Source organism: Cardiocondyla obscurior, linkage group LG10 (genome assembly GCF_019399895.1).
Source record: "Cardiocondyla obscurior isolate alpha-2009 linkage group LG10, Cobs3.1, whole genome shotgun sequence".
Lineage (NCBI taxonomy): Eukaryota > Metazoa > Arthropoda > Insecta > Hymenoptera > Formicidae > Cardiocondyla > Cardiocondyla obscurior.
This window is the reverse complement of record NC_091873.1, coordinates 4000475-4026571: the sequence shown is the minus strand read 5'-3', so window position 1 is coordinate 4026571 and position 26097 is coordinate 4000475. Positions and strand designations below refer to the sequence as shown.

General features: G+C 41.2%; 3 protein-coding genes across 11 annotated transcripts in view; 2 read left to right on the top strand and 1 right to left on the bottom strand.

The window, feature by feature from the left end:
- The first annotated feature begins 466 nt into the window (after nucleotides 1-466).
- On the top strand, nucleotides 467-2797 carry LOC139106309 (major royal jelly protein 3-like). Its single transcript, XM_070662954.1, has 6 exons — nucleotides 467-772; nucleotides 995-1188; nucleotides 1303-1530; nucleotides 1687-1879; nucleotides 2159-2388; nucleotides 2523-2797. Exons 1-6 carry the CDS (start codon nucleotides 580-582, stop codon nucleotides 2688-2690), a joined length of 1206 nt encoding a protein of 401 aa, XP_070519055.1. The 5' UTR covers nucleotides 467-579; the 3' UTR covers nucleotides 2691-2797.
- Nucleotides 2798-3557: 760 nt separating this feature from the next.
- Ipk2 (Inositol phosphate kinase 2) lies at nucleotides 3558-8190 on the top strand. Of its 8 annotated transcripts, none has more exons than XM_070662949.1 (6): nucleotides 3558-3889; nucleotides 4129-4539; nucleotides 4969-5156; nucleotides 5371-5550; nucleotides 5829-6089; nucleotides 6683-8190. In XM_070662949.1, exons 2-6 carry the CDS (start codon nucleotides 4532-4534, stop codon nucleotides 7306-7308), a joined length of 1263 nt encoding a protein of 420 aa, XP_070519050.1. In that variant the 5' UTR covers nucleotides 3558-3889; nucleotides 4129-4531; the 3' UTR covers nucleotides 7309-8190. The 8 variants fall into 8 exon arrangements, with proteins under 8 accessions (XP_070519050.1, XP_070519049.1, XP_070519051.1 ...); XM_070662948.1 differs by having other exon boundaries at nucleotides 3558-3989; XM_070662950.1 differs by adding an exon at nucleotides 4735-4905 and having other exon boundaries at nucleotides 3558-4635.
- A 5870-nt stretch (nucleotides 8191-14060) lies between these two features.
- Nucleotides 14061-26097, bottom strand: part of Dally (division abnormally delayed protein) — a 37040-nt gene continuing 25003 nt past the window's right edge. The window contains exons 6-8 of one of the 2 annotated variants that reach the window (XM_070662791.1): nucleotides 20137-20281; nucleotides 17478-17667; nucleotides 14061-16589 (exon numbers count right to left, since the gene is read on the bottom strand). In XM_070662791.1, coding sequence (XP_070518892.1) covers nucleotides 16495-16589; nucleotides 17478-17667; nucleotides 20137-20281 — 430 coding nt within the window. In that variant the 3' untranslated portion in view covers nucleotides 14061-16494. Of the gene's footprint in view, nucleotides 16590-16801; nucleotides 17668-20136; nucleotides 20282-26097 lie in introns of those variants that run through there. The other variant, XM_070662790.1, reaches the window with a different exon arrangement.

Here is a 26097-nt window from a genome sequence, read left to right as displayed (position 1 = left end):
TATTAAAAAATAAGATACTTTTAATGTTATAAAATAATATATATTTTTGGCGTATGTTTCTTTAAAATGTTTTAAAAGAAACATGTATGTCATTCGTTATCAAATAACGACGTCACAGTGGTCAAGGAGAAGTCATTACAAGTAATTTTAAAACATTTATGAAATTCTAGGTATTGGTGAATTTTTACATATTGAACGGTTCAAATAACAAAACTCTTGTAGCTAAAGAAATTTATTCCTAAAATATTTTTTGATTATTTCTCTATATAGTTTCTTTATACATTATCGAATTCACATCGTGCACACCTAAATTGTTTTATTGTTGCAAATGTAAGTAATATAATAGCACATAATAACAATAATAAGTATCGTTATCTTTGAACATCAAGTTAAAAGTTTTTTAATAACCTTATTATTATAACTACAGCCTCAAACTATGTAACATAAATGTTTGGACATATTTTGCGTCGAAAGAGACTATATAAATACCTCGCGATCATCATTGTACTTGCATTTACATTGCAAACGTCTGTAGATACAATTCGATAATATAGTTACATCATTCTACTACGGTAAAAGATGAAGATTTTATTTATCATTCTAATTCTAAGAATGGTGATTATGTCATTTGGAAGTGATAATATAACGTGTGACTACGTATGGAGGTACCTTGATTATACGTGGGATAATGAAACCCAGATGAAGCAAGCGAATGATACTGGCAATTACGACCCAACACAGTGCATAACGGACGATGGAAAAAAAGTTTCTGGTACACTGATAAATTATACTATTTAAAACAGTTCTAAATTATTTTGTACAGAAATATGAATACTTTTGTTATGTGACAAATTTATAATTGCACAGTATTTAATTAAATATAAAATAAAATGACAATTTATTATATGTATATACGTTAAATTATACATTAATTTTCTTCGTGTAACAACATTCGTATTGCCATAAAATTAACAAAAATATTAATTATTTACAGATGGTAGAGTAATCGTTACTTCACCGAAAGAATTTGGCCCAGGTTGCCCTGTTACTTTAACGGTAGTAAGTAATGATAAAAAAGGAGCAGGAGGTCCATTGTTACGCCCATATCCAGATTGGAAGTGGCATAGTAAAACCTGGAATAAAACTCATCCCGATTGTACTGGTCTTGTAAATGTTGCCCGAATAGACGTACGTATTTATATCTTCCGTTTATACAATTTTTACATTATTTATAATTTTAATTTAAATTTAAATAATTATTTAAATAAGTGTAATAATGCAGAAAATTTATACTTTAACCAGCTGAAATGTGGACATCTCTTTGCTATGGATACGGGCAAGGTCGGTAGAGATGAAAGACTCTGTTCTCCAAAATTGGTAATCATTCGGTTAAAAGATGATAAGGTAGTTAAAATTATTCATATCCCAGAAAAAATGGCTACCAATAACGAAACGGGTAAGGGAGTCTTAGTAAAGCCTTTAGTTTTTCTTCCCAGTGAGGATTGCTCGCAACTTTTGGATAATATGATCGTTAGTATATCATCTCTATTTTAATTACAGTAATAAACGAAAAAAAAGTCTTGTTATATTTGCAGTAGTAACTAATAGCATTAAAATTTAGTTAAAAATAATTTTATTAATTTAATAATTTTATTAATAAAATAGACGTGCTATATTTTGTTGCAGATATTTATGGCTGACTATTACGGTAACGGTTTAGTGGTTTATAACTCGGTTAAGGACAGTATGTGTAGAATCGAATCCAAATACATGGAACCAGTTGATGATCTTTTTGTTCTGAAAAACCACGACACTTTTATTTACCCGGCCGGCATTTTTAGTATGACAGTCATTTGCAATGAGTGTAAAACGAGTTGTTGTAAGTATTTTCTTTTAACGTAAAAAGTATTGTTTTAATTTTAATATTAAGGCTACTTTAAGCTGATTAAAAGACAAATTTAAAATATGTTAATTCTATTTTTAAATTAATAGTCGCATCACGTTTCTGTTCGTAATTTCTTAGTATTTAATAGTAGCAAACTTTTTTTTTTTTTTTTTTTTTTTTTTAATTTTGTAGCGTGCGCTAATTTTAATTTATACAATTTTTAAATAATAAAAATTTTTTTATATTTATATTTATTTTTGTCAAATATTTTAGATCTTTATTGGGCTCCTATATCGGGAAAAGCTATCTATAGGACAGATATAGATCATCTGCTGAATTGTCCAAATAAAGATCAAGCTAATAATAAAACTAAATACACGATTAAATTGGCAAGTCAGACAGTTGACATGGAATCGGTAGATCACACCCTATATTACAGCGATACTGGAGCAATGTCTATAGTACGCAGGAACGTTTGCAAGCTATCTAGCCAGTCAAAACCGGTAAGATATTGAAATACAATGGCTTTTTATACATTTATTAATAATTAATTACTTAAAATTCGACTAACATCGTTACATCTAATATTTTATAAATACAGGGTGTTATTGTTATAAAGTAAAATAATAATTTTAAGGTGACAGTCACAGAGGAAATGCAACCAGTTTTGGGAGTTGTAACTACGATGTCGTCTTTAGAAAATGGAAAAGAAATGCAATTTATAGAAGACAACTACAAAATTTTTAAGTATACATCCGTAGATTTAAGTTCAATAAATTTTCGCTATTGTCGCTTTAAAATTTAATTTTGGGAACAGTCAAGAATCCGTAATTTATACAAACTAGAAGAAATCATGCGTGTGTTATTTTTTAAAAGACTAATTATAAACTATGAAAAAAAAAAAAAAAAGTATGCGACTTACCAATCTACATGAACCTCAGCGGAGTTGGAGAGTTCTGTCGGTGACTGTAACATAAAATGGAAAATATTAATGTAGACATGCCAGTATATTAGTTAATTAAATTAATAAAAAAAGAAGTTTTTTTTTTTTAATAAAGACTTTATAAAAGAAATTTATGCTCACCTAAGAGTTGCTCCGCTGATGCAGGATGCCCTTCCCGAGCCTGCTCCTCCTCTCAGATGGGACGTGTCGAGTCATCCTTCCGCGCACTGGACACTCGCGAACGCGCCCGATAAATTACTGTCACAAAATTTAATTAATTCGCACGATAGTCCACGACACTCCCGTTATAAAATTTTTATATAAAAGAATGACGCCCGAACACTTTGCGGAACTCCCGAAGCGACCGACGAACCGGCTACGGTTCGTATTCGTATAGTTTCGGCGTGCGACACTTGTCTCCTTCAGATTTTTATCTAAACAGAGTTCTTGTTTCGCTCAGATATAAATCTAAAGAAGTGCTGTGCTGTAATAATATCGTAAACCTGAATTCTTGAGTTGTTCTCTCTTAGGCCGTATGAAAATTCAAATTAAAACAAAAAAAAATGACAAATCTCAATATCGATTCGGAAGTTTCTTGGTGCCGTCGCTCCGAGGACGCTCGAAAAGTTACGGCAAGTAACTGGAGTTTAGGATGTATTACCTTCGATTCGTGGTAGATGACGTTACGGGTCCCGCTTTGACAGCGATAAGGGGCACGCGCAACGAAATGGTTCCCATCGTGACAATTGTGGTCGCGACCCGGAGCAGGCAAGAGCGGACGCGAGCGATCGGAGAACGCGTCGTAAAACCGACGCCGTAAAAGTTGCACCGCCGAACGAGTCGTCGCCGACGAATTGTACACTCGGAATTACTTGGAACATTCGAGAGAGCGTGTATCCGTGCGATTATCGAATGTATTTTTTAAGTGATTCTCGCGCACTCTTTATATAGGTTATATTCGCACGCACAGCGGGGTAATAACCGACCAAAGAGCAGCGGGAGAGAGAGAGAGAGAGATAGATAGATAGAGGGAGAGAAAGAGCGAGAGAGAAGAACAGCAAGTGAGTGCGTGTTTAATATATCGATTTCATTATCTTCGCGCGGAATGTGCTCGCGCGAAAGATAACAGCGAGGAGGAACGGTGGAGGAGAAGACAGTGAGGTTAGACGTTTTTATTTCCTTTCTTTTCGCGAGAGGAGCTGCATTTGCGTTCGAAGGCTTTGCAAGCTTCGGCGATTACGATTTGATCGCTCGCAGCTCGGTTCCGTCAATCGTTCTATTCTAACAAATTGCTTTTCAGAGGAGAAGGAAGAAATTCTCGCGAAAGGAAAAGGCATAATTTCAACGTGAAAGCCCGATCGCGAGTAAGCGAGGACGTATTTACGGAGCACTCCGTTAGCGCGACGATAACGATCCCGAGACGCAGCGGCGAAGGACAAAGAGCTTTTCACGGTTGGAACAGTGAGATTGGAGCCCCGCGAGGTCGGTCGCCGTCGGAAGAGAAAAAAAAAAAAAAAGTGTTGCTCGAAGAAAAATTGTTACCTTGTTGTTACGTGCCGTCATGATAACAACAACTCGCAGACGTCACGCGTTTGTCAACGTTTGTACAAGAAATAATAAACCGAGAGGGTTAGATAAAGAGATAAGCGGCCCAAAGCCAGAGATTAGTCGAGGACGATCGGATTAACGACTGTATTCGTCGCATGCCGCGGTGAGGAAACTTCCGCGGGCAAGATCTAACGCGCAGCCGGTATTTGTTTTAATTCGCCGTCGCGTTCGGTCCACAACGAGGGAGGAGAGAAGAAAGGTATACATGCGACAAGGACGGTTTTTTGCCTCTCCTTCCTCTCCTCTGGCTTGACAGCCTTGGATTATAATGACGAAACAATAATCCTGTTATTTGCAGTTGAAATTGCAGGCGTTTTTCCTCACTGTTTTTCCTCGCCGAACGTTTGTTTCGTTAGCGAGAGAGAGAGAGAGAGACACAATTTGAGCGGCCAGAAATTTTTGCATGGAACTATTGACGTAACGAAACGCGATGATAACGTGAAGGTGTTGCTATTCACGTTATCAGGAGGTACGAGGTACCTGGCGGTGGACTAAAGCTCTGTTGGTTATCAATGAATTGTTTAATTTGCAGAGGTAATCAGCGATCCTTATTAATTATGACGACCGTAGACCCGGACGAGGATATCGAGAAGCTGCCGCATATACAGTGGAACAATATGGTTGCACCGGGATCGTCTAGCTGTATGTTTCCCGGTGGACTGACACCTTTAGAATGTCAAATAGCTGGGCATCCTTTCAACGGCGAGAAACAAACTATAGGTAAGGTGCACTCAGTGAGATTTAAAGCTACGATAAATAATATCAACAATTTAAATTTGCTCAAATTACTGAAATACTCTTAAATATATATTGCAAGTGGCACATACATTTATAAAATTATGTTTAATCTCAAAAGTATTTTGGTATATTTTTTATCTAGTTGATACGTTTATATCTGACTTAATATTAAATTGACGATTACTTGTGATTGCAGGTATGCTGATATGCAGACGGTCTGGTCATATATTGAAACCAGCGACTAAAGTGATCCTTGGCGAAAGAGAAATTGCATTCTACGAAAACTTGAAGAATTCGCATGACTTTGTTGCGACAGAGCTGAAAAAGTTTGTTCCGCGTTATTACGGCACAACGGAACTGCGTGTCTTTAATAACCGTAAGGATTTTCTTGACAGCTCGCAAATGTGAGGCGATGATTTTGTGAATAAACTGTGAAATAGAAGTTAACTTTTTGTAAATTTTCGTACATCACGTGTGTGCATACATGTATATATGTGTATATATACTTATATATATATTTATGTAATTTATATACACATTATCTGTAATATAAAATTTTTCGAGTTTGATATGTAAATATAACATTTGAATAAGTAATTATATATTTTATCTAGATATCTCTTCTTTACTAAACCGCGTTTTGTCCGATAACAGGTACAAAGTTCCTCATGCTTAGGAATATAACAAAAGGCATGGCCGAACCATGTGTGATAGATATCAAGATTGGCTCTCGCACGTGGGATCCTTTAGCCACGCCAGAGAAGAGGAGAACCGAAGAGCTCAAGTATGGCGAATCGAAGCGTACTTACGGTTTTTGTATAACAGGTTATCAAGTATATTCTGTCTTATCTGGACGATTAAGGAAATATGACAGAGATTATGGCAAACAACTTGGTGTCGAGGGCGTTGTGGAAGGTATCTGCTTTAGAGTTTTAGAAGACATACGAAGTTGATAAGAAAAAGAATAACTGGCGCAAATTCAACCAAGATTTATGAGTATTAAAAGTATTTCAGGATGTAGGGAGTGCTGAATTTTCTTAAATAGCTGGGATAGCCTGCTTTCAATTCAAACTTAAGGTTAAAGTTAAGTCTTAACTCATTGATCATCGATTACAAGTGAATGGATATTTATTGTATTTAGCAATTTCAATACTAACGGAACAAAATTTTAATTTTGGTTCATACAGCTATTAGACAAAATATAATATCTTTACAAAGTATATTTTCAGGAATAAAAAATGTAATTAATGTTGCAGTTTTTTTTTTTTTTTTTTAATTTAATTTTGTATATTGATATAATTGAAATTAAATCATTATCATCAAGCGATAATTTTGCATCGACAAGATCTGAACAAATTAATCGTTAAATCGGGATTATGAATTAAAAAAAAGACTTTTTACAATATATTATATCTAATCTAGCGATAAGACTGTTATTAAATGATAAAATTGTTAAGCTTCCCATTTTTTATAATTGTATTAATATACTTCTTTTTATTTTTACACAGCACTGGAAGACTTCTTGAACGCGATACCTGGAAAACCAATCTGTCGGCAATTGGTCTCTGAAATCTTGACATATTTATACAAGATCGAGCGGCTCTTCAATATTCAACGGAAATATCGGTTCTATTCCAGCTCACTTCTGGTCGCATACGACGCTCAACACTTACGACAGCATTGCCCATTAAAAACTGATAGTTCTGCCCTTCACTCGGTATCGAAATTCAGCAAAGATATGACATGTGGATCCGTTCCCTGTATAGTACCTAACAAGTATTTATCTGGAACAAACGACTTAATGTTTAGATCAAGACTAAAGAAAAGTGCAAGCGAGCCCGTGTCAATGTGCAAGCAGATACCTAATCCGATCAAATCTTGCAACTTGAATGTCAATACGGACCGATTATGTCAATCCAGCCCAAGCCATTTTTCAATTTTGTGCACGAACGATGTTACGAAGAAAGATGATGACGTTTCAATGGATAAGTGTAAGTGGGTCAAAGTGAAGATGATCGACTTTACACACGTCTTCCCGGGTGAGAATAATGAATTGGATCGAAATTATCGGGATGGCATTAAAATGTTAATCCGGCTTTTAAGTCTGATCAAGAAAAGCGATTGCATACATTAAAATTGTTACTCCTTATCAAAGAACGTATTACTTGTGACGATGTTCCCGGAAGCGAACGGAGAAGATTATAGAAGATAAGATTTCACACAAGGATATATTAATGTAATGATGTGTGTCATTCGCGTTATCGGATCTAGATATCGGAGTGGCATATCGAGAAGACACGAATTGACAAAAATCTTTGACAACAACAGTCAAGCAACGAAAAGAAGATGGTAAAGGTGTCTCACACCTTGAGAAGATGTTACGATAATTCGTTGGAGGAAAGAAAATGCTGAAATTCAAAGAAATGCGAACAATATATCGTATCAAATATAAAGGCCGGAAAACTGCAATTTCCCGAAACTTGAAACAACATATTTCTCCCGAAGGTCGGATTTCAGTAGACATTTACTCGGTATGGAGTGAAGTACCATGAACCAAGACTCTTTCGTGAGATGTAAAACTAAGATACCTTGAGAGAAGCAGCTTAATTAGGCACAATTCTGAAATAGATTCCAAAAAGATGTCTTCTCTAGAATAAAAATAATTAAGACTTTTATACTTTGCCAAAAGAATTGTAATGCAATGTATAGATTATTTAGGAATTTCGATCCTTCGCGTTTGCCGTGTGAAGGTTTTACAAATTTAGAGAAACAGAAAAGGATAGAAAACGTCCCATTCTAAATGTCCAACAATTACTCGAGTGATTTCAAATTATAACGACAATAAGTAAGTCGTACTCTGTAAACACCGTATTGCAAAATGTGGCAAGTTCTGTAATGATATCATTATTAATTCTGCCATTACATATATTTATGTTACATTCATTACGTGATAAAAAAAAAAAGTGCAGACTATTGTAATTGTAACAGCAGCAATAAAACAGTACGATGTAAAGTGGGACATGAATATTTATTGTACGTTCTGTTCGCAATAATAAAGCAGAATCTCCGAGCCAAAAAAAAATTTTTTTAAACTGTTAAATATTTTATAAGCTATAAAAATATTAACATAAATCTTTAAGTGTCAAATCCACATTGGTTACACGATTATAGTTTCCAAGAATCTGCAATTATACTTTCATGTTTTTACCATAAATACGAAATCAATACTCACCGTCTTTCTTAATAAAATGACGATTACTTTATCCGGCGATAGTAATATTATCGTCATTAATTCTTTTTACAGCCTTCTTTTTATTATTTTTTTTGTTCAATTATTAGACTCAACGCAATAAACAGGTAGACTCATTGTCGTATAATATCTTATTCGCCATTCATTCGTAAACAGTTTTTACAGATCGTCAACGATCGGCGGACGCGTCGTTGCGACGTAATCAACCGCGATAATAATAATAATAATAATTTGCTTAATCTCTCGTATAACATTTATAATAATACGCGCGCGCGCGCCACTGTCGCGCGCTCGCGTGTGTGTAGGTGTATGTAATTTAGAATGCGCGATATACAAATGCACGCGTACACACTCACACACACATTTATTTATATATATATATATATATATATATATATATATATATATATTTATATATACATATGTAGAATTGCTCATCTCGATCGCATTTGTCTTCTCCGCTAGAGCATTCCCCTTATCCAACGTTTTCCGTACTAACGCACGCTTTCTCGTTCAATTTCGATAAGTGCTTTAATCGAGAGCTGATCGAAATTATTCGGGATACACACATTGCTCGTTGCAACGAGGTCGGGACCGAGACTCTTTGGGATTAACTTCCTAAACTGGGATCCTTATTAGATCTTCCTTTTCCGTTGAGCGATATAAAAAAAGAAAAACATGATTAAAAATTTTGAAGCGAAAAATCGTACAAACTTGAAATCCACGGCTACGAAATTACATATCCGGTTGACGGGATTGCTTTTGAAAAGCTCAATTAATTGCAATCGCCATCGGATTACACGCATAATTAGCATTATCAAGCCGAGCTCTACGGCCGTGCGGCGATCGGCCGTAATCAATTAAACAAATTACAATGTTTGATTGCGCCGGCAACGCGAACAATCGTTTGGAGTCTCGCGATTTTCAGGCTCGTCCTCGCGTCCTCGCCGCCGAAACGAGGCGTTCCCCGTTGATTAGTCGCGCTTAATTAAACGAGACCGCGAGCGAATAACGAGACAATAATATAAGTAGCCCTATATCACATATTAAACACGGGCGCAACAATAAATATTGCTATAAAAACGCATTAAATAGCTAAACGTGTAACGCAATAAGTTCCGTAGGAATTTTCCGCGGAGTTTTTTTTTTCTTCCCTTTTTTTTAGCGCGTTCGGTAAAATATGCATCGTGCTAGAGTGTTAATTGTTATACGGTGTAGTCAAAACATTTCTCTCTCTCTCTCTCTCACTCTTTCGTTCTTCCGCTTGCTATTCACATAGATAATAATTACAAAGCGACTCGATTGAGCGATGGCGAAATCGGTCGCGTTTCGCCGGCGCCGTTTCCCGAGTAAAACTCGGGGATCGGCGAAGAAAAACCGCGATCCAAGAAGACAGATCGCTTCGCTACGAGGCAAATGGCAATAACAAACGAGGGATGCGATACGCGCGTTCAACAAAAAAAATTCTTGCCCTCTTCTTCGTTGATCGGTTCCTATTGTTTCTTTTTTCTGGGCGTTTGCATCCACGACGCGCTTTTCCCTTATTACAATAATTAGTCTCGCAATAACATTACGACTAACGGGTTAATTCGCCCATGATTACGTCAGTTGCTTTATTAGCTGCTACTTTCATTTTTTTAGGTCGATATATTTAACGTATATAACTATATAAATACAGCAGGCATTCATTATATATTTACAGATCGATTAATGCACCTCTTTCTTGTCGCTTGCATTCTCTCTTTCTCTCTATTTTATTTTTCTTCGCGTTTTCATCGCGCGCAATTCGTTAATTTTTTTTTTATCCCGGCTTCTCATCAGCGGCAATTTTGTGAGTTTTCGTGGCGAAGGAGCGGTCCATCCGTTACTGAATATTAAATTAAAGTCCTTCCCCTTCGTTATTATTGCCACGCAGCTTCAGTCTTATAAATTTCCATTATCTCGTCTAAGTCGCGCAATTTTTCTAAGAGCCGGTGGTGTGCTAATTAGTTAATTAAAAATAGTGTAATTTGCATGGAAATATTAGTATTAAGACATCCGCTCCGTGGGAAAATTTTCGGGTATGTTTTCTTTTCTTCGTTTAATCTAACCGTTGATCGGTGACAATGTATCATCATCACAATCTTTGTTCATACGTAGTGCAAAATCAATTTTTCTCGACGGTGACAATCGACAATTAAAAAAACTAATAAAAATGATTGTCGATCGTGCACGGAAACATCGCTGCGACGTGAATCGACACGACCCGGAGGGAGCGTGTCGCGCGAAACCGATGTCGGGCAAGAAGATCGTCGCGAGAGCGAGGTCGAAGACACGTTCGGCATTGACGACGGCAAGGACGAGGAGTCGCGCCTCGTTGAAGGCGCGCCACTGTTCGCGCCGTCTAAACTCGTCCGACAAAGGCCGGCCACGGAATTGAAGAATTACGTCGGGTGGGCTCGAACAATTGCGCGCCTGGCCCACGCTGAATTAGGCCTGGTCCAGCCTCGCCCGCCTCGGATTTCGATCTTATTAGCGCTCTGAAAGGAAGGACCACGGGGGACGCGGGACAATAGCGCGTCCGATTGCGAGAATGAATCGGACTTGCCGCGCGCGTATACCGCGGCTCATCGATTCAATGGATCCCTAAGTGACCCAATTGACGGCGGTGCTTTACAACCCGGGGATTCATACTTTCTGATAATCGACTACGAGTTACCTCGCTCTCTCGGTATCTTGTCCGTTCGCGCGACTCTATCTGGAAATTCTCGAGCCACGCCGCCGCGCGGTTTCCTTATTTTTGAGCGTCCGATGAGAATAACAGATCCGATCGAATCCTCCGGAAAGATAACGCAGACGGTTTTAAGATATCGCACGCGAAATCCTGTCGCTTCGTCGGCGTTTGATATTCGCCGGAGTCCCCGGGGCAAACGGAAGACCCGAGGGAGATTAATTAATTTACGGGATACGATCGAAATAGAGAGGAGACAGTTCGATGGTCTCTCGAAGCACTCAAAAAAGATCGGCGTCGCCCGGCTTTAAAATTACTTAAGCGCATTTCACTCTTAATATCAAACATGCACCCTTACCCACCCCCTGGACCGCTCCTTCGCCCGCTGCTTTTCGCGCTCGGCGTGCTATCCTAACAGCGTGAAGTAAATGTTTACAAAACTGCTACAAGTCTTCGGTGAGCTCGCGTTAAAACTTCGGAGGCGAGTATACGGCGGATTAAAATTACAAAGGGAGAAGAAGGCCATGCTTTTTTTTATCTCTCACTTTTTTTTTTCCTCTCTCATTTTTTTCTTTCTTTCTCATATACACACACGCGCACGCACATTCGCGCATACATACGCATTGCGTGCTAGAAATATACGCGTAACGAGGAAGCGTTCGGTTTCGCACCCTTATTCGAAAGGGGGAAGAGAGGGTGGCTGTCCCCGCCTGGTTTTCATTTTCGTCCGAGGTACACGACGGCGCGACGCTACGGCCAGGGAATATTCAGAAAGGCACTCGGCACCCCTCCACAAAAATCCGGAAAATCAAATGTACAAAACGAATACGACGCCGCCGGAGCGTCGCGAGTCGCGCGCGGCCACCATGCAAGAGGGAAAAAAAAAGAAAAAAAAACGATGGCTCCTTCTGGACACAGACTTCTATTTAATATAGAAGTCTGTGCTTCTGGACCACTCGTCGCTAAATAACACTAGCGAAATCGATCGGAGCGACGATGAGATATCTCAGATAAATAAGCGACGTCGTGACCTTTCGCACAGATTCAGAGGGGGATTAATTTTCAATCCGCATCAACGAGAATTTCTATTCTCGTCGGAAGACGACCGTGATGCTGGCGGAGATAATTAATGATCGATTTAAATTCACTGATAAATGTGAAGTCCTATATGATACTCTACGTGCGTGGGTATATTTTAAATGCGCGCCACTAAATAACGTAATTATTAATAAGGAAAAAGTGTCACGGTGTCGCAATTATCTCGGAAACTAAGCCACCCCCCCCCCCTGATTGACCTAAAAAGCAAATCGGCAGATTCGAATTTATTAACGTGCACCGGCTTGTCGCGGGAGAACGTTGAGTCTCCCGGAAGTTACCGCGCTAACGGTGGAAACGTCGGTCGTTCGCTTTTGTTCCCTCCGCGACGAGTTAATGCGCGGATCTCACACGAAAGTGACGGGACAATAATCCTTTGTTCTAATTAGATACAGCTTGGGTAATATTATTAAATTGCGTGGAATCGAGAGTAATTAAAGTATCGAAGATGATCTTGCGTTAGTCACGGAACACTTTAGGTGCTGGAAAAAAAAGGAGAAGAAGAAAAGAGTCGAAGACTCAACCACCGATCCTCTTGCGAATCGCGATCGTGGATCACGCCGAGACTATCGTCATCTTGGAAAATTACGCGAAATACATAAAAATTTCATTCGCGACAAAAATAGACGGAACACCAAAGTGCCCTGCGAAGATAAGTTTAGCGTCTCGCATTATTGCGATCCCGTGATTGAAAGTTGCAACAATCGGCTCGATTGATTCGTGCGTTAAAATTGCTCGTCCATGGGAGGAGAGGCGGGCTAAATCGATTTGGCACGTTGCTTACTTTTACAATTAGCCCGACGCACTGGCAAAGCTGCGAAAATTAACACGCATGACTCATTTCAACGGTAGAGAAAAAAAAGAAAAAAAAAGGAAAAAAAAAATTGTCACCGCGCATTGTATTAAGTATTGATCGAGTTCTATTATATCAGCTTCCGTTGTATCAGCTCTGAATATTAATAGACGCCCCCTTTTTTTTTTTTTTTTTTAGGGCACTTCGTACGCGTATACAGATACGTTGTTTCGCAACCTTTCGATAAATTTAACATTGTTCGCTACTGCTGTGATACATAACAATCAACTTGCAATCGACATCTAGATTGTCCAGATTATCGCGAGGAGAAATCTATAAAAATTTTTATTGCTGATTGAGTAATTACGTCTCACGATAAAGAAAATCGAATTCTTTTTGAGATACCAATCTAACAATTAAAAATTAAAGCGTTGCAAAATCGATAAAAAAAAATATATATGTATATATATATATATATATATATATATATATAAATAAGATAAACGCAGCAAATATACTTGCTTTGGATACCGCAAATGATCCACGATCGACGACTTCAAGACCAAGGTGCAAAATGGCAGGTTTACGTATTTTAGAATTCACAACGATCGTGATATCTATATCGAGGACGTTTCAGCGGGAGTGCAAGTTTCGCGAATGTTTTTTTTCTCTCGTTCCTCGATCAAATTTGTGTTAAGAAGGCCCCTTTTTCTACGAAGGTAAATTGTGCGAGAGATCGATCACAGAAATGTACGCGCAGGCATTGGAGATAACGTGTCCCGTGCTGATGCTTGGGGATCTCGTTCGCATCGAATAGTACCCGCGTCATCCCAAGTCAGCTCTCGATCATATACGTATACGTTTCGGCAGTTAATTTTCGTGACATAATTCGTGTATGTATATATATATATATGTCATATATATGAATGTATCTACGCGGCATACTTCTTCACATATCTCGCGCAGATACACCCACAAATATGAGTACGTATAATTTTATATATACATATATAACGCGTTTATATATATGCATGTATATATATATATATATATATATATGGCATGCGTTATCATCGACGACGGGTGATTACGGCCTCCCCTCGTCGTTCTCAATAATAATCCGCGACATATCAACGTCTGTGCCGTGGACGAGGCGCGGTGGACGTCGCTCGGCGAAGAAGACACTTTTGCTTGCTTTATTTATACGAAAAGGGGTAAAAAAAAAAAAAAAAGAAGAAGAAGGGAGAAACCATGGCATGCGAGAAATACGAGGCACACTAACGTGGCTAACTGTTGTTTGGCCGGCGCGCGTTGTTTGCTCGCGGCCGATCGGCTCGAGAGTAACGACGTATTCGCACGACTTCTGCGAGTCGTAGGAAGTGAAGGTAAAATACTTTCGTTTCCCCACGTACATACTCTCTTATCTGGTATTCGGCACCGGCGACGTGACCGCCCGGGATCGAGTCCGATTAATAATTCAGCAAAGATCAGAGACTTTGCAAAAAAAAAGTCGCTACAAAAAATATACGTATATACAGAAAAATAATAGAAAAGATTTTTTTTTATCTTACAAAGTAGTCTAATAACGATAAAGTGGAAACAAAAAAGAGAAAAGAAATCAACGAGTAAAAATTTCCGACGCCCTTGCGGCCCTTCCGTACGAATCGCGTGACCCCATCACGCGCTCTCTCACCCTTGTAAATTAGCAAAAAAAATCTAGCTCGGATCGGAAGTAGGCGATATTTTTCGGAACGTTCCGCATTAAACTGTAATTCATTCCGCATTGGATCGAACAGCAACGTTCAGCGCCCGACATAGAAACGAGAATGCAAGGGTTCGTCGCCGGAATTTATCCGTCGGTGTTTCCCCCCTTTTCTTTCCTCGCGACTTCACTTTATGCAATTGCAATTGTTTTCTAAGCGCTTTCTCAACGAATCGCACGTTTTCTCTTTGAACTAGTAAAACGTACACCCGATATAACAAAGAGGAGATGACGCTCCTTCAAGCCATTTCTCAGAGCCGCGCGACACACTTTGCCCCTCTCGCGAAAGATAAACGGAGTCGGACAGCGGACTCGGCGACCTTCGGATCAGAAGTTCTGTCCTCCCTGGAACCGACGATCGATGGCTGCTGCAAGCATCCTGCATTCTTACGTAATACTAACACTCGAAACGCGGGGACGCTCGGTTAGACGAAAAAAAAAAAAAAAAAAAAATTTTTTCTCTCTTAGGCTTTTTGCGCGTTGTCGCGCGCGACGGCACGCGTAACTCAGTCCAATGAAAATGACACAGGTGCATTTGGCATTTCTAAACACAGACTCCGCATCCGTGCACCCTCATTTTTGGCTACGATTTACCTCGTACTTGGCGCGCAAATCGCACTCGTAACAATTTTAACGCGCGTATTTGAGCAAAATGTTAATTCCCGATACTTCCATCCAGCGCTTGCGCGGGAAAGGAAAAAGATGAAAATAAAAACGCGAATTTTGGCAGATTTCCTATGAGAGCAAGACGGTATGCGGAATACTGACCTACGTTTCTCTCGGCCTAGATTAACTCGCGATAAAGTATTTTTCTCAATTCTCTGAGATCACAAAACGGTCGATATCACGTCTCCCTTCAAGCAGAAAGCATTAATTCTGCACACCTCGCAAAGTTACAGAATTACCAAAAAAAAGAAGAGTTTCTATTTCGTGTAAACTTCAAGAAGTATTTTTACGAAAAAAAAAAAAAAGAAAAAGAAAAATAATATAATTTTGAGCTCTACCGAAGCAAGCATTACGGCGCTCCAGTTCCACGGTATCGACATCTATGTAAAAAGGGAAAAACGGGAGAGAACTCTCGTTCCACCTCAAAAAAAAGAAAAAAAAATTGCACCTGGGAATAACATCGCGAGATTTATCATCGTGTTTTACAAGCGCGACGTCTCAGACTCAGTTCGCCTATCGCTTCTTTCCGTTTTGCCGTATACGCTTTTTTTTTCCCTCCCTCACTCACTCACTCTGTCTGTCTATTATATACTTTTACAAACCGTTTTTCTTTCTTTCTCATTCTCACACACATACACACACGCAGATTCGCGCGTGCACACAACCCATGTATGCATGCACGCATACATATTCCATGCACATCGATATATCACTGAGAACCGCGGCGTCCTTCCAGCGGGATCGCGGCAGGAACAGTTCGCTTCGCTGCCCAACACGCCACCGATAAATTATCAAACGGCATCGCTCGTATGCGATTCCGGCGGCCGGAAGCATCACCGTGGAACCTCCTTACGAGGTCCTCCCTCCACGTATGTCGGCATTCACGCACGCCGGAAGAATCCCGCGCGAAAAGCGTATAGATCCGACCTGTTAACAATCCTCTGACCGCGACAAAAACTAGTTTAAACTCTCCTTATCTACGTCGGCTCTAGGTTATCGCGTATCGAAATCGTAATCTCGCGCCGGGCAAAACGAGGCCCGGAATTAAGCGATAAGCGACGCGCAGACGACACCGAGGACCAAGGATGACAGCAGGATCGTTGACGATCCGGAAGGCGTGGTGGTCCTCGTCGACGAGTCTGAAACAGAGAATCGCGATATTTATTTTTGTAAGAAATCAAACTTCTTGTTATACACCTCGCTTCGGGTAAAATGAGGGAGAAACGTTGGCAAAGCAGAGGAAAGAACATCCTCGTTACTAAATTAATTTCTTTTTCTTTTTTCTTCTTTTTAATTTAATCGCGTTTATTCTACAAAAAGATTAGCCATTTGATAAAACGATTAAAACTTCACCAGGCGTACGATAAAACTGGAACTTTTCATTTAAGGTGTAATATCTGTTGTGCGAGTATCATTTACACTTTATTTCGAAAACTTTTCAAAGCCCTTTCGTAATTAGATGGAAAAAGCGTGTTAAAAAAGAAAGAAAAAAAAAAAAAAGTCTCGTTATTTCAAAATCGCCATGCCTTTCCGCGTCGCTAATTTTTCACCTTCCGCGCTTCTTTCGCTATATCAATTCCAATTCCCTTTATCACCCGAATCCCTTCGAGCCGAAATACTTTCCTTTGGTAATGCTCGGATAATACGGCGCGCGAAAAGTACTTGATTACGGAATTACGTTAAGAATCATGATATTTCACGAGTATTATTTTTTCTTTTTTTCCTGTAACCGCCCGTGCATAATTAAATTGGTATTAATCCCCCGTAACGATTCTTCGTCGAGATGAAGGGGTGGAGGAGAGAGAGGACGTAATCTCTTTCTTTTGTCAGAGTATATCCGATAATGCGCAATTCGATATGCGCCACAGAACCCTACCGAGAACGAAGTCCTATCGCTAATAACGACACTCGATATGCGCCGTACACGGGATTCATCTGACAATGGAGTTTCCAAGGAGGTAGCACCGGCGGGTTTATTATGCTAATTAACGGGGGAGGGGGAGGGGAATCCCGCGGGAATACGGTACCTGTCGTGACGGGACCCATTCCGGAGCCGGACGCCTCGTCGTCATCGTCGTGGCCGTCCTCGTCGTCGTCGATCCCGCTGTGGCCGCGCTGCCTCCAGCCGGGATTGTCCCCGCTTCCGGAACCGTCCAGGGCCTCGTCGGCCAGGAAGGCGTCGGTCCCGAAATCGGACGCCAACTGGGACTGCACCACCTGCCACCGAAGAATCGCCGAGAGATCGGCGTAACGTGAATACATCGTTATTACCCGGCGAAGCGTCGGCTCTCGTTAGGAATTGTTAGATAAATTTATTTCTAAAGCGCGATCCACGCTGTTCTTTTTCGTAATCGCTCGCCGCCGCGTATAAATAGATTCCTGGTGGCAATTCTTGAAAATAAGACATCGACGGGGATTGTTATTAAATGTCGCACAGTGAAATACCGCCCGTTACGCAAGATTAAGGTAGACTGTGAAATTACGAGCTGACAGCGTAATTGAAATCGCCGAGCCAAGTGTGGAGTAACGCGTATAATTTTTCGAAATTAATGGCCATTACATCCGGACGGCCCGGCGACCGGAAAAGTCAACGCCGGAGGGGGGGCTCTCTCCCGCTTTCAGCAACCGGCCTCGTCATCACCGGAGAGCTGATTGGGATTAGCTTTGTCATTGATAACTCATTAAAGCCGTTCCATTTACCCCCAAAGATCTCAATTAACCCACTTGACCCGGCGTAGATATAGCCGGCCGTCCAATTAATCGCCAACACTCTCCTATCGAAACCTGGCCACTTCGCGCGAACACAACGGCAGATGTGAATTTATATTCCGCTGAAAATTGCCTGTTGACAAGCAGCCTCTAATCTCGCGCTGCTCCGAACACGTAACCATTACTCAATTCTCGTGCCCGCTAATAATACCTCGGAATCCCTGCTATTCATCGGTTTTTGCGACCCGCCACGTGCCGTAATTGCGCGATTGTGTTCTATACGCGGAACCCGTAAGGTGCGATTTGACCCGTTTACAATTTCGGAAGCCCGAATATATTTGCCGGCGAAGCGTCTCGCGTAACGTATCACGGCATTCCGAAGTGACGGAGTTATTTAGACAGGCCGTTTATCGGAGCGGCCGGACGGTAAATGACTAGATCGATCACGGACCTCGTGTATACACGCGTATATGCGTGTCTCACGACACTCTAATCAGAAGTAAGCGGCCCGATTCCTCGGCGCGTAAATTAACATGCGTGTGAGCACCGTGCGTGTGCCCTACACGCGACGGTTGCCAACTTTAATGACGCCGCAGATACCGCGGAGGAGAACGATGAAGCGACTGAAAGACGCAAGCGACAACTGTAATCAGATTTATTTAGAAATTGAAAGAGCTCAATTTACTCAGAAATCGGTCTCAACTTTATGAAAAAAAAAAATGAACAGTTGTATACTGAAAATTTTATAATTTTGCACGTCACGTATTTATATCGCATTGCAGGAATAATTGGTTAGGAGTGAAACAATTATTTTTACTTTTATTTCTATTAAATTATACGTACAAGACAGTGACGTAAAAGGGAGCTTGGTTCGTTCCGTCGGTCAAAGTCGAAAAATACTTTCTCATTAAAAAATTAAAAAAATTTATAATAAAACTTGTGTATAACGAAAAATACATTCGGTAATTTAAATGTTAACTTTTTCATTTTATTATAAACAGAATATCGATTTAAAAAAAATAACGTCGATTACAGATTAATCTAATATAAGTAACCTTTAATCCCGATTTTAACGTACTTTTTATCTCGCGCTAATTTTTATAATAGACGACTAAAGAAAGATAAAAACTAAGTTAAGGATAATCTACATAAAAGTCGACGTTAAGTTCATCAATCAGATGCATAATAAATTCGCAAAAGCTAATTATTCCCGTAAAAAAACTTTTAATTATTTCAGCAGAACATAGCACCCACGACGTATATGTATATGTATACTCTATCGAACAGGTTTGAGCACCCACGTGCTCTCTAAGGTGAAATTCATCCATGCAACGCGACACGTGCCTCGACGCACCCGTTTGCTATCCCGGCTCTATGAATAATTCTAGATTAGACGAGAATTTATGATTCCGTCTGGTTCGTACGTCTGGTAGTCACGGGTCACCGAACGAGCTTTCCGCATCAATGAACTATCGTGATAACAGTTTACGAATTATGGCAAATTCACCCCTGCCCGAGGATATGCACCTGACTCGCGAATAAAAAGAAGGCAAATTATTAAAAATGAGATCGCAAGGAAAAGCAGCGTTGCGTGGTTTTAATTAATTCCAAAGTACCAACGAAATAGATTTATCACCGTTGTAACTTTATAAAAGTTACACGCGCGTAATTATAACAAATATTACGTTACATTTCGCGTATTCCAGATTTATTATTAATTTTGTGTTATATTTGTATAATATAAAATTCGAATTGACGCACAAAGGGAGTTTATTATTTCATCGTGAATTTCGAAAAGGTTGGGAACACAACTTTGCTTTTAAACTTCAATCACCGCGAGTTCCTATTCAACGAGAGTCGCTCGCCCTTGTTGTTCGTCGCACGGCGTTTGAATCGACAAACGAATGAAAATTGTGGGCATGATTAATCCGGGGGAGAGGAATCCACTTAAGACGAGTTACGACTTCGTGCACTCACCTGATTAATGTGCCTCAATTGGTCAATGAGCGCGCTGATGTTCGTATTGCCGGAATAAGTAGCCGGCATCGACGTCATCGATACCGTGAACTCGGGATTGTATCGTTGAGCGTTCAAGCTGGAATCCACTACGGTTTTTGTATATCTGAAAAATAAAAAAAATAAAAATATATATATATATATATATAGGAATTGCGATCGTAATGAAATTGAGTTAATCTCAATAAAATTACATCATACAGATAAGTGAATAATTTTATAAACAAGAGATAATTGCGTATACGAGACCGTTCGTTAAAATACCGAGTAATCTTTATTATATATTATCGTAACATAAATATCAACATATAAATATAAACCTGCAGCCGAACAGAATATTAATGTACAAAAAAAAAAAAAAAAAAAAAAAAAAATATCAAAAGCCGATACGGAGCGATGCGATAATCGCATTATCGCATCGCCGTCGTGTGGACTTGACTGTGAAAACGTGAACGCGCGCCGTAACGTTTTAAAATACAATGATCGGGAGAGTTATGAATAGAATTCACCGAGTAAGCGTTTCTTCCGCGAGCCTAGTTGCGTAAATCGCGAAGCGTTACGTCCGATATCGCTCGCGGCTTTCTCTATCCTTTCGCGTGAAGATAAGCCCTCTTGCTTCCCTGCCAGTGCACTTCAGCGCGTCTTCTAAATGAATCTGTAACGCAGCCAGGTAGATACAGGTTGCTGTGCTCATTAGGATTTTAATGACTCGCGATATCAACCATGTGCCGAATAACCGAGTTACACGCAGTCAGAAAAAAAAAGAAAAAAAAAAAAGAAACGGAGTCGCTAACAAAGTTTTCTCGATTCGCTGGCGGCTTCCTGCCTCTTGTCGGATATCGTAAGGATTTCCGAAACCGCGCCTGACAAGTATAAAATGAGAGGATCGATGCCGCCTCGCGTGCCTGTAATCTCGAGCGCTTACGATTCGCCAGCGTCCGCTTTGTTTGATATTTCGCAGAAGCGCGACGCGAGCGAAGTCGATCCCGACATGCGTCCACCACGCGCATTCATCCCGACTTGCGGTTATCTTCCTGCTCTTCTATCTTCCGCGGGGTGCTGACCGACAAAAGAGACAAATCGTATCGTGCCGCTTCGCGGAATACGCCTTTCGATCGCCACGATCGATTAAGCGCATGCGAATCAATGAACCGAGAACAAATATATATCCCGCGAATGCTCCAGAAGTCGACGATACTTTGCTTCGAGGCTTCGCGAGGAGCAGCCGTTTACTTTATGTTACATCGTTCCTTTTATCTCTCCAGCTTTTTGCCGTACAACGCTATAAAATATAAAATATGAGGTGATGCGTTTAAATATACCGAATGGGGTCGAGAGAAACTTGTCAACGGTGAGTTCCAAACGTCGTAATTGATTCGCGGTAATTTAATAATGCGCAAAATATTCATTAGTTGAAAAAAAAAAATAATAATAAAATAAAATAACGGCAATTAACACGCTCATTCGTATAAATCTTTTATTTAGCACGGCGCTTTACGGATAGTATTTATTTATATATTATATAGATATAAATATATTTCGGAATTTTTCATTTGACGTACCGCTTCTTTCAGCTATTATTCCCGCTATTCGTATGAAAAATATTACATCGCCAAACAGGCAGCACCGACACGTATCCAGCGTAGCTAGATGGCTCGATAGTGAATTGAAATATCGTCCAAGTCGTGGGGCCGACTCGTCTTCTCGGTGCTCCTGAATGCCGGCCATTCACGGAACGACCTCCTTCGAGAGAAAATCCTTCCTTCACCCTCATCCTCCCGCAACCTCTTTCTCGCCCAGCCCCGCGCACATGTCGCGCCTCACAGTTTTTCCCGCACCAACCCTCGGCATCTTCCAGCGATTTTCCCCGCGAACTTTTCCGCCGCTGCTTTTCCGCTAAATCGCACCCCGCGGCATCTATCCCCGAGTATCATATCTCCTTTTAAGACACTATATACCGCGCGTAAAGTTTCCTTTACGAACTCCCTTGTCAGTCGGCGAATTTACCCGGTGAAAAACTTAAGGGTGATCATTTTATAGCGCTCTTTAAATCATTAGTACACCAAGGCTTGTTAAGCGAGAGAAAAGCCAAGAGATTAGATCCAGCTCCCATTCGCACTCCACCTGTCGCACCTCTCTCTCTCTCTCTCTCTCTCTCTCTCTCTCTCTCTCTCCTTTCTCCGCTCGAGTACCTCTTCATCCCTAACACGAGTACAATCCGCACGAACTCGACAGCGAAACGAAAGACCGGGTGAAACGAGCCGACAAAAACTGGTTCTCCGTCGATCGAACGGAAAACTGTCCGGACAAAAATGACGCGTTTTCACTTCGCTGGGTATTACCATAGCGCACAGAGCACTTGATAATTGGCGTTAGCAATCAAAGAGGAGGAGAACGGGGAAAAAAGAAAAATAAAAGGAAAGTAAAATAAATGTAATTCCATCCTTTCCTCGCGCGAGGAATGTATTATTCTAGCTCGAGCCTTGGCACCCTCTCGAGAATAATTTCGTCCCTTGTCCCGACGCGAAAGCGCGATCGACTCTTTTGTAATTAAAATTAGAGTTAAATTTTCGCCGAAGTAAAGTTCGCACGCTGAAGCTGAATAAAGAACGGAGGTATTTTCGCGAAAGGGTTTGACTTTCAGTAGCCGTAACTCGAGAGCGCTTTTTTTTTTTTCTTTTTCTTTTTGACCTCGACTCGAAACTCTCTCTCGTTTCGCGGTGGTATGCCCGCTGCAAATTGGTCGAAGGAATCCGTGAATGAAAGAGAGGCGAAGGACACGACGGACCTGGGGACCAGGGCAGCCTTTATATCGCGCGTATAGGTGGTTTCAGTTGAGGCATACAGGCCGGGTATCGATCTTTCGAAGCGCCCGTGAGCTGGTACGTGCTTTGGGCCAGATTAATATTTCAATGCCGAGAAAGAGCGCCGTGAGATGCCGGCATTATTCCGCGAATTCCGAAACCAGAAAGGAGAGAGCCCGTATCATCCTGCGTGAAATAGGGCATCGGTTTAGTTACCGACCTAAATACAAAAGTTATATCCCCTTGAGCCACCCCTTTGTCATTTCAAAATGATGTAGGTTCGTACGGTGTCTTAATATACGAGAAATCCCTCTGGATTATTCGTACATTAGGACGCAATGGGATATAAAACGAACGGATTGGGGTGTTTTTCAATGGTGATTAAATAGGTGGTTAAAGATTCTAACGTTTCGTAAAATAAAACTGCCAAGTCAATTAATTAAGTCGCGTAATAAAATGCATTTTGCTGAAACCTGCCGTTTTATATATTTCGGTGAGAAGTGGCCGATAAATTTTGTCCAAGAGAATGCGGGTGTCAGTTTCGGCAACCCGTTCATATAGATAACATTGGAATTTGGAGTAACGATGGGCCCGTGTCCTCGCTGGATTGCGTTTGAATCGTGGAATCCAGCAATGGGATCGAAATAGCCGTTTTAGAGGAGGCGTCCAATCAAGATAAAATTGCCGTATCGAGGAGCAACTTCGTTTCAGAATCGCTTTAATCAAACTCATTTCGCGACAAGGAGAAGCGCTTTTATAATTGAGCGAATCAACGACAAGATGCTCGCTCGATTATCGCGGCGGTTCGTTGGTCACATTGAAGCGCTAAACGCAACTAAATTAACCGCGACTAGTCTATTAATGGCCGGATACAGCATGTTCTCACGATTGTTAGGAGATACCGATCGTCCGTCGTGAAAAAGAGCGACATTTCGGCAGGAACAAAAGCCGGACATCGCGGCTGACAGAACAAAGAATGATTTATTATTTAAAACTTAACATACGCCATTCCCTAACAGAAAAAAAAACAAAATCAAATTGCAAGGTTGCGAATTTTATACCATTTCCAGCTTTGCGAAGAAACAAATTTGTATCGCGACTAAATTCGCTGAAATTAACAAAATTTTCAAGCACGATTTTAGTTGAGTCGGCAAATAACCTAATTTTCAGCTTCGATTTAATTTAATTAAAAAAAAAAAAAAAAAAAAAAATTAATTAAAAGTTTTAATTTCTCACCGTTTGCATCGCGAATCAGCAACGAGAATTAATTTATCTCTAAGGCCTGATCTTCATCTTGGAGAGTTCTTTCTTTAAAGACGCATTTTTACTAATGCCCTCGCGACAAATGGACCGAGAGCCAGGCCTCTCTATGAATGACTCGCTATTCACGTTGCTAGAACATTGATATTCCAGGAGATGCTATCTCACCAAATGTCTCGATATATATATGCGCCATCATCCAGTCGCGAATGCATTATTTATAACACATATCGTCCGCGCAATTCGTTCCCATTCGAGCGACGTATCGGATAAGCGTATGCTAATATATCGTCCGCACTGTTCGACGTCAACCGAGCGTGTCGATGAAGCTGCAGCTAAATTAGAAGAATGATCCTACCGCGATAGGCGCGATTCGTTGATGACGCATTGCGCTCGCGCTCGCGCTCGCGCCTATTCTTCGCAAGCCTCAAGTATTATTTGCTGCGCTTATCGTTGATTTATATGCATTCGCGTTTCTTTTAGATTTATGTCAGAAATGAATGATTTTCCCGATATTCAATGCAAACGATCGTAATATTCCACGGCCCCCGCGGGCAACCGCGGCGAGCGCGAGATGATGATGCCGCGCGCTCCGAAGTTTGCTCTCCCGGAAAATTTCAATAATACACACCTTTTGCGTAATTATTTCCTAGTCTATTTTAATCGCGACTTGACTAACGAACCACTAATTCCTCAGGTATTTTGCAGAGCAAGGAGATAAAGTTCAAAGCCGCTTTCGGGGGAAACGAGCTTTCCGCGCGCGGGTCTCGATTTAATTATACCAAGTTCCGCCACGAGATGTATGTTTTGCCCGATTCTTTTTCTCGCGGACGTTTCTCCCGGTCCTTTGTATCGTAATTCGCATAGCACCACGCTCCAATTATTTTCCGCGGGCACTCGTCTGTTTGTCAGGCGCGATCTCGCCTCGTGGCGAGGCGAGAAGATCGATGAATGTGCGCGTGAATCGTGCGGCGCATCGTCATCGCGTTACGCGAGAAGGTGCCGGGGATTCGTCGCCGTCGTTACCGTCGTCTTTGATCCAGTCATCGTCGGGGAACTCGCCTTTCCGAAGCGAGCGCACGATCGCCGATTGTATAAGGCTGGCCCCGCGACGTCTTTCCAGCCGCATCGGATGCTACGGCGATATACAATTTCAGCACGCGATTCAGATATCAGATTCCGCGGCTCGTCGCGGCGAACGCCCCGCGGCGGCGTGCGTATCGCCGTGCGGGATTAATGAGAATTATTCCCGCGTTTAGAACCGGCACACGCCGGCGGATTGAATTATCGATGACGCAAACGCGTTATTTCGAACCGGAAGCAAATATAAACGCGGGCTAATCTCGCGACGCGAATAAGAAGCGAAGAGCCTTTGAAAGCAGCGAGCCTTCGCAGGATGTAATTCCTATCGTTTGTCTTTTAATACGGATTCGAATGGACGTTTCGCAGATTAACTATCGCCTAATCTTTGAGAGAGACGACCGGAGATCGATCTCGCGAGGCCTACGAAGCACCCGCACACACCGCAAGACGAGAGGAAGCGGCGAGAAATAGCAACGCGGATGATCTTGCGACATCGTGACCTCGTGGTTGAGATGTTTGGCTGCGTCGGTAGTTGGTCGGCGCATCCGCGCGCTGGACCCGCGGCATTACGGACTGCGCGCATACACGTCCGCGAGTATGTATATTATATCCGTGTACCCGCACGTACGAGCCGCGTAGGTATACGAGCGTGTTTCGCACTCACACGCGCGTCGTCAGGTACCCGGGCGACGCTGCGGCGCCCGTTTGCTCTCGTTGCCAGACTCTTTGGCGGCTTGGCGTCCCACAGGCTACGCGCTGCCATTTCTTCCCCCTT